A 12,488-nucleotide genomic window follows, 5' to 3' on the forward strand; every position below is an offset into this window, starting at 1 on the left:
GGTTTTTTTTCTCCATGCTCTTCAGAGATATTTTTTAAATGATAGTTTTGTGTAAAACCTTCCTATGAAATGTAAGGGATCCTGAGGTTGCAAAGGTCAACTCTAGAGATGCCCCCCCACATAAAGGACTCTTCTGTGGATGCTCTGCCCAGATGGAGGAAGCGTCTATTTTATTTAGCTGTCTGTGGATCGCTCTTCTCAGAGTTGCTGTCTCATTGCATCCTCCCGAGACACTTGGCACAGTTGCCGCTGCGGGAAAAGAAAAGCACAGAGGTTTGCAGACCCTCATGTCTCCCTGCCAGATTATAAACTATCGGAGGGTGAGGACTGGGTTGTGCTCACTGCTGTGCCCCCACCAGGCATGGTACAGTGTTCCGCACGTAGTGAGTGGATGTTGGTTGACTCAAAAGAAATAGCATTTAATTCAGTCCCTAAATCTGTGTCCCCACAGCGACCTGAAACTTGACAATGTGATGCTGGATTCCGAGGGCCACATCAAGATCGCTGATTTTGGCATGTGTAAGGAAAACATCTGGGACGGGGTGACAACCAAGACCTTCTGTGGCACCCCAGACTACATCGCCCCCGAGGTGAGCTGACGCCAACCCCTCAGGCGTGTCTGTTGTACTGATGCCTTCCCTGAGCCCTAGGTGGCCACACTGCAGCTGGGTGAGTCCAAGGGGTACCAGACAAGCGGGACCTCGGGCTGGTCCTTCTCCTAGACTCTAACTCGTTCCTTTGTGATCACACATGTAAATTAACTTAGCACACATCCCAGAAGCTCAGACCCAAAATACATCAAGGTTTGGGAGAAAACTTAAATAAAACTCCAAAGAACCATCCACCACACATCAGTAAGATTCTTCGCCAAGCTGCTATGGCTCATGGCCATATGATACCTCCTAATTATGCCACTGAGACGTGTGTTCAGGGGAGAGGGAAAGGCAGAGGAGTAAGAGAAAGAGAGATTGATTCCCGGGACAGGTTCTGTGTGTTCATAGGTATTCAGTAAGTTGTGCTCAATCCTGAAAGACTCAGCATTTTTCTTCCTGTGATTAAGATATAAATGAAAGTGTGAAGATTTATTTTAGTGCCTCCCTCCCTTCCCAGAGGAAGCGGTCAGTTGCAGAATGGATTTCCCCAACGTGTCATGGTACAAAAATTTGTGCCAGATGATGGCCTCCCTTTTTCTCTGAATTGGTGCTCAGGAAGGTGGCATCCTGCAATCTGTTACTGGATTTTTATGGCAAGGAACTGCGAGCTTGGCATAGAGTCTTGGAAATGGACATTCTAGAATTCCTCTCTTCTTGACTGTTCAGGTTTCATATGTAACAATGGTGATGGGAGGACCCGTGTCACTAAGTAGCTTGGCACTGAATTTAAAACCTGCCTACTCTATTACCAAAGCTCTTCCTCTTTTAGGAATCTAGTTTGCAACATACACACACACAGACACACAAACACACACCGTACTCGGAAGGATGTGTCTTCAAAGTCCTTTCTTCATTGCAGCACTATTTTTAATAGTGAAAAATAGGACACAGTCTCAGTGACTACCAGTGAAGGAAAAGGGTTGCAATTCATATTAAGAAATATTATGCAGCCCTTGTAAAGATCAGAACACACCTGCCTGTACTAACTTGAACAGTGTTTGTTAATCAAGGGATGGACAATAGAATGAACGATTTATAGTATGGAATACTGTGCTGTGCTTAGTCGTTCAACTATGTTCAACTCTTTGTGACCCCATGGTCTGTAGCCCACCAGGCTCCTCTGTCCATGGGGTTCTCCAGGCAAGGATACTGGAGTGGGTTGCCATGACCTCCTCAGTGTGGAATACTATTAGACATCAATTCAAAAAGTGAATGAGATGTATATGCAGATATTGAAACATTGTTGAGAGGAAAAAATCAAGCTACAGAATGATAAATACAGTATGATGCCATTTATGGTAAATAACAACACAAGGAACACTGCTATATGTTTCTTACAAGTATTTAGATATGCATGCAGAAGTATAGGAAATGCATGAAGAGTCCAGACTGGTTTTACAACACTGGTTACCTCTGAGGGTAAGGCCATTGTAAAGGAAAATTAGCTTAATTGGTATACTGTTTTAATTTTCCACAAGGTAAATGTATTTGTGTATTACTTGAGGAATTGCAAAGTAATTGCAAAGGAAAAGTAAATTGTAAAGGAATTGCAAAGTAATCCTTTGAGCACTTAACCCTTTATTAGGACCCAATGGAGTTTTTCCTGTGTGACATACATTGCTTTATTATCATTGTGTTAATTAGTTAGGATATCAGATACAGTTCCTTGATCTGCTGTGAGTTCAGTGATCTCTGGTTCACAAGGCCTGCTGCCCTTTACCATCACCTGGGGAGCTTTTGTTATTTTTTTATTTAATTAATTTTTTCCCCCTCCACACAGCACCGCAGGATCTTAGTTCCCCAACCGGGAATAGAACGCTTGTATTGGAAACTCAAAGTCTTTAACCACTGGATGGCCAGGGAAGTCCTTGGGGAGCTTTTGAAAAATGGAGATGGCCAGGCATCACCCTAGATGAATGGAATCAGAATCACTGCAGAGTGGGCCCCCACATGTGTGGTTTTCAAAGATTCCTGAATGCTCGTAAAGCCCCAAGTTGCGTTACTGGGGAAACTGCATCCTCCTCCAGCCTGCAGCCCACAGCCTGCTGGTGGGAGGAATAAACTGCAGGTCAGGTTTCCCCCTGCTTTGCCATTAACTAACCCCCTCGCCTCTGGCAACTTCTTTCACCTCCCAGGCTCTATTTCCCTTTGTGAAAGGATTAACTTGTTAGGTTGTCAGGAGGATCAAAAGAGACATGAAGTACTTTAAAAGTGTGAAAACACTTTCAATAAGTGTTCTCACAGAAAGCTTTCCTTCATCCGTTGCAGGCAGTTCTCCTCAGAGGACACTTGTGATTTCAGGGCAGAAGCCAAGGTGGGAGATGGAGGTGGATAAACAGACTTTATAGCCAAGCTTTATAGGCAGGCTTGCTCAGACACATTTGTTGAGTAAAACCAACTATCACTGAATTAGAGAACTTTCAAGTCATGGCTGACATTTTGAGGGCATAATATGTGAGAGGCACGTATTTCTCTTAGTAGTGGTGAGAGTGGGCACCCTTGTCTTGTTACTGATTTCAGGGGAAATGCTTTCAATTTTTCACCATTGAGGGTAATGCTTGCTGTGGGTTTGTCAATATAGCTTTTATTATGTTGAGGTAACGTATTTCTCTTTCATCCTATTAAAACTCTATGACATAGATATTATTACACACTTGGTTTTGTAGATGAAGAAACAGACTTCGAGACGTTGAGTAACGTCTCCCAGGGTCACAGGCTGGGCAACAGCAGTCAGGATCCCATCTCCGCACTGCGTGGTCCTCAGTCCTCAACCTCTTAACCTTTGCTGTATCACCTTCCAATCTTTTCTTTTCTTTTTTAACTTTTTATTTTGTGTTGGGGTAGAGCCGATTAACAATGTTGTGAGTTTCAGGTGAACAGGGAAGGGACTCAGCCGTACATATACACGTATCCATTCTCCCCCAAACTCCCCTCCCATCCAGGCTGCCACGTAACGTGGAGCAGAGTTCCATGTGCTATGCAGTAGGTCCGTGTTGGTTATCCATTTTAAATATAACAGTGTGTACATGTCCATCCCCAGCTCCTTAACTAATCCCTTTGATACAGTTAGGTTTCACCCCTATATCCTAATGGATGGTCACACAGCTGTTCTAGACTTTACCATGCTCTGGCAATTTGGTCATAAGTATGAAAACCTTTAAAATTATATATATACCATTTGATTCACCAGTTCTACTCCTAGGAGTTTATCTTAAGGAAAGAAAATTGGACAGATTTCCACATATCTAATTACACGGAAGAACCTAATCAGTTGGGTATTGATGAAATAGAGTTTGGTATATCCACCCAATGGAACATTATGCAGAAGTAAAAGCTGGTTGTGTTGATGTACAGGTATTAGCATGAAAATGCTAAATGAATAAAATGCTTTATTAAAGTTCCATATATTAAAGTATTTATGTAAAGCACACTCATACACACAGAGTTTAATATATACTAATAGAAAAAATCTAGAGGAAAATAGACCAAATATCAATCATAATGTCTCTCTTGATAAAGAACTATTGTAATTGCATTCTCGTAGCTTATCTATATTTTAAATAAATAATAATAACTGCTATTACATTTTTTAACTTAAAAATTTTTGAATTGTGGCAAAAAAACACATCACCATCTTAACCATTTCTAAGTTCAGTAGTCTTACGTATGTTCACATTCTTGTGTAAATGCTATTACTTTTATCATGAGAAAGAAGGACGAGTTTTCTCCTTTAAAATGCCGTGCTCACTGTATTAAAATTAAAAATAACACAACCGTACTAAGTGCTTTGAAAAGGCAATGTGACATACACAGATGCCTTCCCCGCCTGCAGGTATCTCTGTAAAGGATATCCATCTTCTTAAGGTAAAGAAATAGCTTCGGTGGGCCCTGGACTCCCTCTTCACTCCTTTAGACAGAGGCCCACATCTGGGACTGTGACGGCCAATTTAATCTTTCACAATGGGCGGGTGTCAGGCCAAGGAAGAGCTCTCCCCCCACCCCGCCACCCCCCAAGGATGCCCCACTCTTATTGTAAGAGAAGCGCATATTCATTCTCAGCCACTGCAAGAACCTGCACATCTCCCTGACAGATGCCTTCTGTTTTCCAGATAATTGCTTATCAGCCCTATGGGAAGTCCGTGGATTGGTGGGCATTTGGCGTCCTGCTATATGAGATGTTGGCTGGGCAGGTAATTGAATTTTAACTGACTTGTGAGGGAAGTCCTCCCCCACCCCCATCCCTGTGGGGATCTCTCTAAGAGAGTGTGTCAGCCGGATACCAGCACATAGCTCTGAACCTCTGTGATTTCCATGACCTTGGGGTTACCCTTGTCTGTTGACCAGCTTTCCTTATCCTCTTCCTGGAAGCCCTGGGGCTGGCTTGGCTGTGGACCCCAGGAAGCTGGGCCTGCTGGTTTGGGGCAGTTGGGCGGGGGGTGGTTCATGCAGGACTCCTCCCACCCTGTGCTCCCTCCACAGGCACCGTTTGAAGGGGAGGATGAGGATGAACTCTTCCAGTCGATCATGGAACACAACGTGGCTTATCCGAAGTCCATGTCCAAGGAAGCTGTGGCCATCTGCAAAGGGGTGAGCAAACCCCTTAAAGCTGGCAGCCAGGACCACCGCCTACAGGGGTGCAGGGGTGCCCTGCACAAGGATGCTGCGCCTGGGGCGGGGGAGGGGTAGTGGCGGTCAAACGCCACCCCTGGTCCACTGGCCCCTCTGTGAGCCGGGTAAAGACCTGCTGCCTCCCAGAGGAAAGGGAGCTTTCTTCTGGTTCACACGGAAGCACCATAGAGGCCTGCCTGCAATAGCATGTTGCTGCTGGCTGGGCTCCAGGCTCTAGGCCAGCAGAGAGTGCTGAATGAATGAAGTGGGGAGCCTCAGAGTGCTGAATGAATGAGGTGTTGGAATGAATGAGGTGGGGAGCCCAGAAAGTTTGCCAAAGAGCTGGAACCCGGGGAAGGTACCCAAGAGGGGCGCGGCATGATCCGTCAGCCTCACTCAGCGCTGGGGCCTACGAGTTTAGTTAATAGTAAGAGTGTGTGACTTTTGTCCTAAGAAAATAATCACAGTATTGAATTTAAGGGATCCTCTAGATAAGTTGACCCAAATTGAGTGTCTCCCAACCCTCACTCTCCCCCTAACCCACAAATGACTGAAAAGTTTGCAAATTTGTACATTGTGATGTATGCACATTAACCTGTGAACAAAGCGGGACACCTGTTCTGGGTAAGGATTGCTTGTTTCGATCTCGTGTTTGGCCAGGACATGCTCACAGTGACCTGGGTGAATCCCTAGAGACCAGTGGTCCCCCCTGTTGGCACCATTAGGATGACCTGTGGTGCTTTTTTCAAAGGCACACACATCAGCCTCCACCCTAGAGATTAAGTTTGGCATCCATCTGTATTGTGAACAAGTCCCCGTGTTGCTTAAAACCACTGCCTTTTAAGTGTATTATTTGAATGTGGTAACTCTTCAACTCTGATGAAAGTATGAAAGTAACACTGTGAGACCCCAGGGAACAGGAGTCAGGGATGCTGCCTTTATGAAGTTTTCCTTCCCACCAGTCAGCGGTGCCAGCATGGCTCAGGGTTAGAGCATGCCCACCTGTGTGTCTGGATAACCCAGGGCTGCTGGTTCTAGATCCTCATGGTGTTTGCAGAGTTCTCATTGCCCAACCCAGCCCTGCCCTTCCTAACCCATCAGATGGCGTGTGAGCTGGCCTGAGTGAGGGAAAGCTGAACTCGGGAGGTTTGTAACAGCTGGGCCAAGCTCCATCTAGAAGCACCTTGTTCTGCTGCCTAAATTCCCACTCTCAGTGAATCACCTAAGCTTTGTCAGCTGCATAGGTTAGGATGCAAATATCCCTGGGGAAGACATATGTGAATTCATCTCAGTCCCTAACATCTTAAAATTTATAGTTTGAAAATAGTTTTTGAGGGTATGAGGCAGGAAGAGGGAAGAGGAGGAACAGGGCGTGGAGAGGTTCATGTGCTTGCCCAGTCACTCAGTTGTGTCCGACTCTTTGTGACCCCATGGACTGTAGCCCGCCAGGATCCTCTGTCCATGGGATTCTCCGTCCATGGGATTCTCCAGGCAAGAATACTGGAGTGGGTTGCCATATCCTCCTCCAGGGCATCTTCCCAAGCCAGGGATCAAACCCGGGTCTCCTACATTGCAGGCTGATTCTTTACCATCTGGGCCACCAGGGAAGCCCAAGAATACTGGAGTGGGTAGCCTATCCTTTCTCCAGGGGATCTTCCCTACCCAGGAATTGAACTGGGGTCTCCTGCATTGCAGGTGGATTCTTTACCAGCTGAGCTGTTCATGAGGAGCTTAAACGAAGCCCTTGGCAAATAAAGGGCATAGAACAAGGCCAGGGCAAACCCCTGCAGTCATCATACAGGGTGGGGAGAGAGGGGGAGACTGTATTGGAAGCCAGTCTTTCCTTCAGATAAGAATGTGTCCCCTCCTCTCCTGATTTTTCTGGGAAGAAACCAGCATCTGAGTTCAAGTCCGAGCGTTATTAACCCTGTGACAGTCGGGAAGTTGTTCCACCGCATCTGCAGACTGGGGACACACATATGGGACCACACACAGGGTTCTCTGATCATGAGATGAGTTAATACAAGGAACTCAGTAGAGAGTCTGGCACTCTGTTCCAAAACCCTTGGGTTACGACTCCTGCTGTTACTAATGCTGGCACGGCCATGTTACACGCTAACCCCCTCTTGATATTCGAGTTTGCATTCCCTGTGACTTGGATTTTTAAAGTGGGGGATTTGGGAGCTCAAGACTATTTGTACATTTCAACCCTTCCGCTTCCTAGATGCACAGTCTTGAGCATATTACTTTGCATCTGTGGGCTTCTGTTTCTTTATCTCCGAAGATGGAATAATAATCCTCACTGTACAGAATTTTGGAAGAGTGTTAAATGATGAGGTAACAGAAGAGGAAGCTCCTCGCATAGCGTTGGCACATAGTAGGTGCTCCATGCATGTTCAGGACTTTCCCCTTCACAGCCCTGCCTGCCTAGACAGCTGGGGTTCTAAGTGGGTCATGGAGAAAGGGTTTTCCAGGTCAGCTGCATTCAGCTTCAGCTCCAATTAGCAGTTTCCCTGGTAGAGCAGATTTCTATTAATTTCAGACCCATAACCTTCAGGATTAGCGAGGGTGACTTTCTTACTATTGGGTTTGGGGACCTTTCTGAGTTGAGTTGGCTGAGGCTCCGTGTGGGCTTTTTCTTCAAGGTTGATGCTCCAGAGAAGGAGTGATGCTCAAGTGAACAGCCAAATGCTTCCTCCTGAACCGTGGGCCCCAGGGGATGCATCTGGGAGGTGATCAGAGATCGGAAGAGTGATTAAGTCCAGCTGTCTGCATGGTTGGCTTCGGGCGCCGGAGCACAGCGTGCAAGAGCTGAGCACAGCTTCGCATTAGTGCTGGGGTGTTTCTGCAGTGGTTTTCCTTCACTTAGCATTCTCCTATTTACATGGAAAGTGAGCTAGGTTTTTGAAAAAGGTTTAATTCCATTTGAAAATATCCTATTATCTAGGGGTCCCCAACTTCCAAGATCTAACGCCTGATGACCTGAAGTGGAGCTGATGTAATAATAATGGGTGAAGCGCACCATAAATGTAATCCGCTAGAATCATCCCCAAACCCTGTCCCAACCTCAATCCGCAGAAAAAATGTCTTCTTTTAAACTGATCCCCAGTGCCAAAAAGTTTGGAGACTGCTGTTATCCATCCCGTTAAAGACCCTATTTTCCACCATAAAAAAAAATTAGTATGCAGTTTGCTCAGATCACCACTCCCCCTTTGAATAAACTTAAAGCAGACAGAAGCCCCAGTTGGCCATACATTAGGGTGAAAACACTAAGAAACTGTAAGATGGAGCTTTAAGACTCTGGGTCAAGCTGATCTGTTCAAAGCACAGCTCTGTTACTTACCTGGGTGATCTTAGGCAGATGTCTGCTTCTCTGGACCCGGTGTCTTTATGTGGAAAATGAGGATAATAGTTTCTGAGGCCTTAATGCTGTGAAGATGAAAGAGTAACGGGTAATAGCTGGGAAGCCTGAGGCACAGAGCCCGGCACACAGGGAGTGCCCAGGACACGGAAGCTGCTAGTTTTTTATATGTGATTTTATTTATGTATGTATTTTTGGCTGTGCTGGGTCTTCGTTGCTGCCCGGGCTTTTCCCTGGTTGGGGGGAGTGGGGCTGCTCTCTAGTTGCAGTGCACTGGCTTCTCATTGCAGAGCTTCTTGCTGTGAAGCATGGGCCCTAGGTGCACGGGCTTCAGTAGTTAGGGCTTGTGGGCTCTGCGGTTGCAGTTCTAAGGCTCTAGGGCACAGGCTCAGTCATATCGACACACAGGCTTAGTTGCTCCGCAGCATGTCTGATCTTCCCAGACCAGGGATTGAACCCGCATCCCCTGCATTGACTGCAGATTCTTTACCACTGAGCCACTGGGGAAGCCCCAGAAGCTGTTGTGGATAGGATTGCTGGTTGTGCTAACCAAGGCCTCGTAACCTTTTCTTTCCTCCCATTCTAATCCTACACAAAAGTCAAGATTTGGCCCAATTTCCTTGCCCTCCCTAAACTTTTCCTGACCAAGCGAGACCACAGATCATCCCTGGGGAACCACATGGAAGCTATGTCTCTAAATGTCCGAGTTTTAGAGGTCAGCAGAGATAAGATCCAATCCCAGCTCTGCCATCTACTGTCTCTGTGAGTCCTTGCCAGTTGCTTAACCCTCTGAGTGTCAATTGCCTTGTCACTCAAGTGGGGAAAAATTAAAACACCCAACTCATTAGGTCATTGTGAGACTCGGGTGAGACGAGGCATAAAATTTATAAAGAAGTAGCTTAGAAACAGAAATGCAGGTTATTTTTCCCCTAGAAGATAAAGCATATGTGGAAAGTATGTGCTTCTCTGTGTGTGTGGGTGTAGAAGGGTAGTTTCTGATGACAGATTATCTGTAGCAAGAATCAGGCTGAGCTGAAAGTCCAACAGAGTAGGTGTGAATTGCTGAATTCACCCCTTCCCCCCATAATCCTCAAGCCCTGGGCAAAAATCTGAGGAGTCTGAGGTCATGGGCTTCTTGGTGTCAAGTCAACTCCAGGAAGCTTCATGGTCTTGTATGTTTCAGTTGTTTTGTTTCTTCTTTTGATGGCCTCTTGCTGATCTTTCTTTTTTAAAAAATTAATCATCAACTCCTCCGTCTTGACTCTCTGTGCATTTGCTTAAGTCTTGAGATCAGAGATATTTTCCTGCTGCTTTGGACTCATTTACAAGAGGGAGCCTGTCTGGTTTCATCTTGTTATTTAGCACTGGCTCAGAGACCCAAAGATGGAGGGTTTTGATAATTAAGTAATTTAAATGGGACACCAAAGAAACCTCAGCGGAGTTTAGTGTAATGTGTGATACAAGGGAAATGAGCTGGGCTAGGTTTTGACTATTTAATGAGCTTTCGGAAAGTAATTACTTGAAACTTGGGTCCATTTGACTAATATTTTTTCTTCTTTCTTGTCATTTTCACAAGCGCTTTACTGAGAAATGCAAATATTATCTGAATGAACGTGCCCTTTGCTTTGGTCAAACTCCCGTTTCCTCGTGGTGGCAGGAGGAGAATTTGAAGATATTGAAACTGTTCTCATTAAATGCATCAGTAATTGCGTAGAAATCATTCTTAAATCAAAATGCACCATGTGATATTTCTGACTTGAAGTTCAGGACCACAGTCAGGCTGAAGTGTGCTTAACTGTAAGGGACTTTGCTCTGGGACCGGGAGCAGCAGACACTACTCTTGGGTCTTCCTATTAGAAAGACCTGGCTGGGAAATTACTGCTGGGATGAAAAGCCAAAAATAAAGATTTAGTTGGGACTCTTCTTTGCGCTGTCTTCCCTCATTCATAGGAGTGATCATTTCTGAGAGTCCCACATCTCCTCTTCTGAAATTCATTCTACATTTCTCTTTCTCTTGAAGCTGATGACCAAACACCCAGGCAAACGTCTGGGTTGTGGACCTGAAGGTGAACGTGACATCAAAGAGCACGCGTTTTTCCGGTATATTGACTGGGAGAAACTTGAACGCAAAGAGATTCAGCCCCCATATAAGCCGAAAGCCGTAAGTAAACTGTTCTCTAAAGGCGGTTGGGTCCACATCATAACATTTTTTGGGTCCACGTCATAACAGGCTCTTTTCCTCTCTCCGATGTGTGTGCCCTTGCTGCCCTCTGAGAGGTGGACCTCGATGAACATGTCTACAAGTGCTCATATTTACACTCAAATGCAGCGGGTACAAAAATGGAGATTTCTGTCCGCACAGTCTCGATATATGCGGGAAAGACCATGGATGTTGTGTTTTTGTTTTATTGATTCAATTATTGTAACCGTCTGAGCTGGCAGCTTTGGGGGAATGGTTTTCGGGTGAGCCGAGTTCAGATCCATTTTTGGACTGTGATAAAGAATCTAATTTCGCCCTCGGTCTTTCCTTGGTTCGACTGTGTCATTTTCTCTTCAAACTGACATTGAAAAGGTCATGTTGTTTATCTCAACAGTATTTAAATTTAATTCTGAAATATACACTCCATCTGAGTCAGTAAAGAAGATAGAACCCCGAGCCAGCTCCCACCCAAGGCGAACCAGAATGAAGCAAAGGCTGGCGTGATTGTAAAGCTCTCCCAGAGGCTCTGGGTGTGGATATGGCTCTTGGGGAATTGTTTTAAGAGTGAAAATTTCACATTTCCCAAGGTCGTGTGCATGCAGGAGCGCTTTTGTCCCCAAGGACTCGGCAGGGAGGAGGAGTTTTCTTCTGGATTAATCAGGACCGTGATTCTACCGGAAGGATATTTCTTTGTTAAAGTACACGGGAGACCTGGTGATTTTATTATGGGTTGTAACTGCTGGCTAAGGCTGAAAAGTAGTAAGCCTGAACATAAACTTTGTCATCAAAACCAGAAGTCATGAGGATCTCAAATGTGAAAAATGATGGTGAAAGTGGTGCTTGTTTTGATACTATTATTATTAATTTCATGACCACTTATCTGGCCATATTAAGCAGTTCACACATAGCATCTAAGCAAACCCTCAAAACAAAATGTTACACAGGTGCTGTTATTCCATGTCATGGAAGAGGAAATGGAAGCTCATAAAAGTTGAGTGTTCTGTCCAAGTTCATTCAGCCAGTGTGTAAGGAAGTGAGGATTCAGAGAGTCTGACTCCGTTAGAGGCAATACCAGGATGCCTGGGGCAAAGGACTTGTAGTTGAAGGAAGCCTCCCAGGTGCTTCTCACATCTCCCAGCCCTGCACACCCCAAATGATTAGATTCACAGAGTCCCTGATGAGTCCTACTTCTCTCTGGACAATTCCTGGTGTTCAGTCATGGGGTCCTTTAGAGGCAGCGAGTTCCACATTGTGGTCCTTCTGATTGTTGCCAGTGTATATAGTGATACCAAATCAACCTCCTCAGAATTTCCATCACTGAGTCCTGTTCTGTCAACCAGAGTCTCTTTCTCTGATACTCCGGAAACCTGCAGTTTCTGGGCTCAACACGCCCCTTCTCCACCTGTAAGCATGTCCCATATGACATCACCTGTTGTCCTCCAGGTTAACAACATCCATCTTGAAATGCAGACACAGAGTCCAAAAGTCTGTTCTGTACATCTGTGTCTCTTTTTCTGTTTTGCATATAGGGTTATCATTACCGTCTTTCTAAATTCCATATATATGTGTTAGTATGCCGTAATGTTCTTTATCTTTCTGGCTTACTTCACTCTGTACAGTGGGCTCCAGTTTCATCCATCTCATTAGAACTGATTCAAATGAAAGC

The 12,488-nt window shown here is 45.3% G+C and overlaps 1 protein-coding gene across 2 annotated transcripts in view; it reads left to right on the forward strand.

Annotated features, from left to right (window-relative positions):
* The window catches only part of PRKCB (protein kinase C beta), a 359,602-nt gene that overhangs the window by 321,141 nt on the left and 25,973 nt on the right, over positions 1-12,488 (forward strand). For both annotated transcript variants that reach the window (XM_043455595.1, XM_043455596.1), the window contains exons 13-16: positions 452-590; positions 4,763-4,843; positions 5,133-5,240; positions 10,643-10,783. In XM_043455595.1, the coding sequence (XP_043311530.1) occupies positions 452-590; positions 4,763-4,843; positions 5,133-5,240; positions 10,643-10,783 (469 nt within the window). The remainder of the gene's footprint in view (positions 1-451; positions 591-4,762; positions 4,844-5,132; positions 5,241-10,642; positions 10,784-12,488) is intronic.

Source organism: Cervus canadensis, chromosome 32 (assembly GCF_019320065.1).
Source record: "Cervus canadensis isolate Bull #8, Minnesota chromosome 32, ASM1932006v1, whole genome shotgun sequence".
Taxonomy (NCBI): domain Eukaryota; kingdom Metazoa; phylum Chordata; class Mammalia; order Artiodactyla; family Cervidae; genus Cervus; species Cervus canadensis.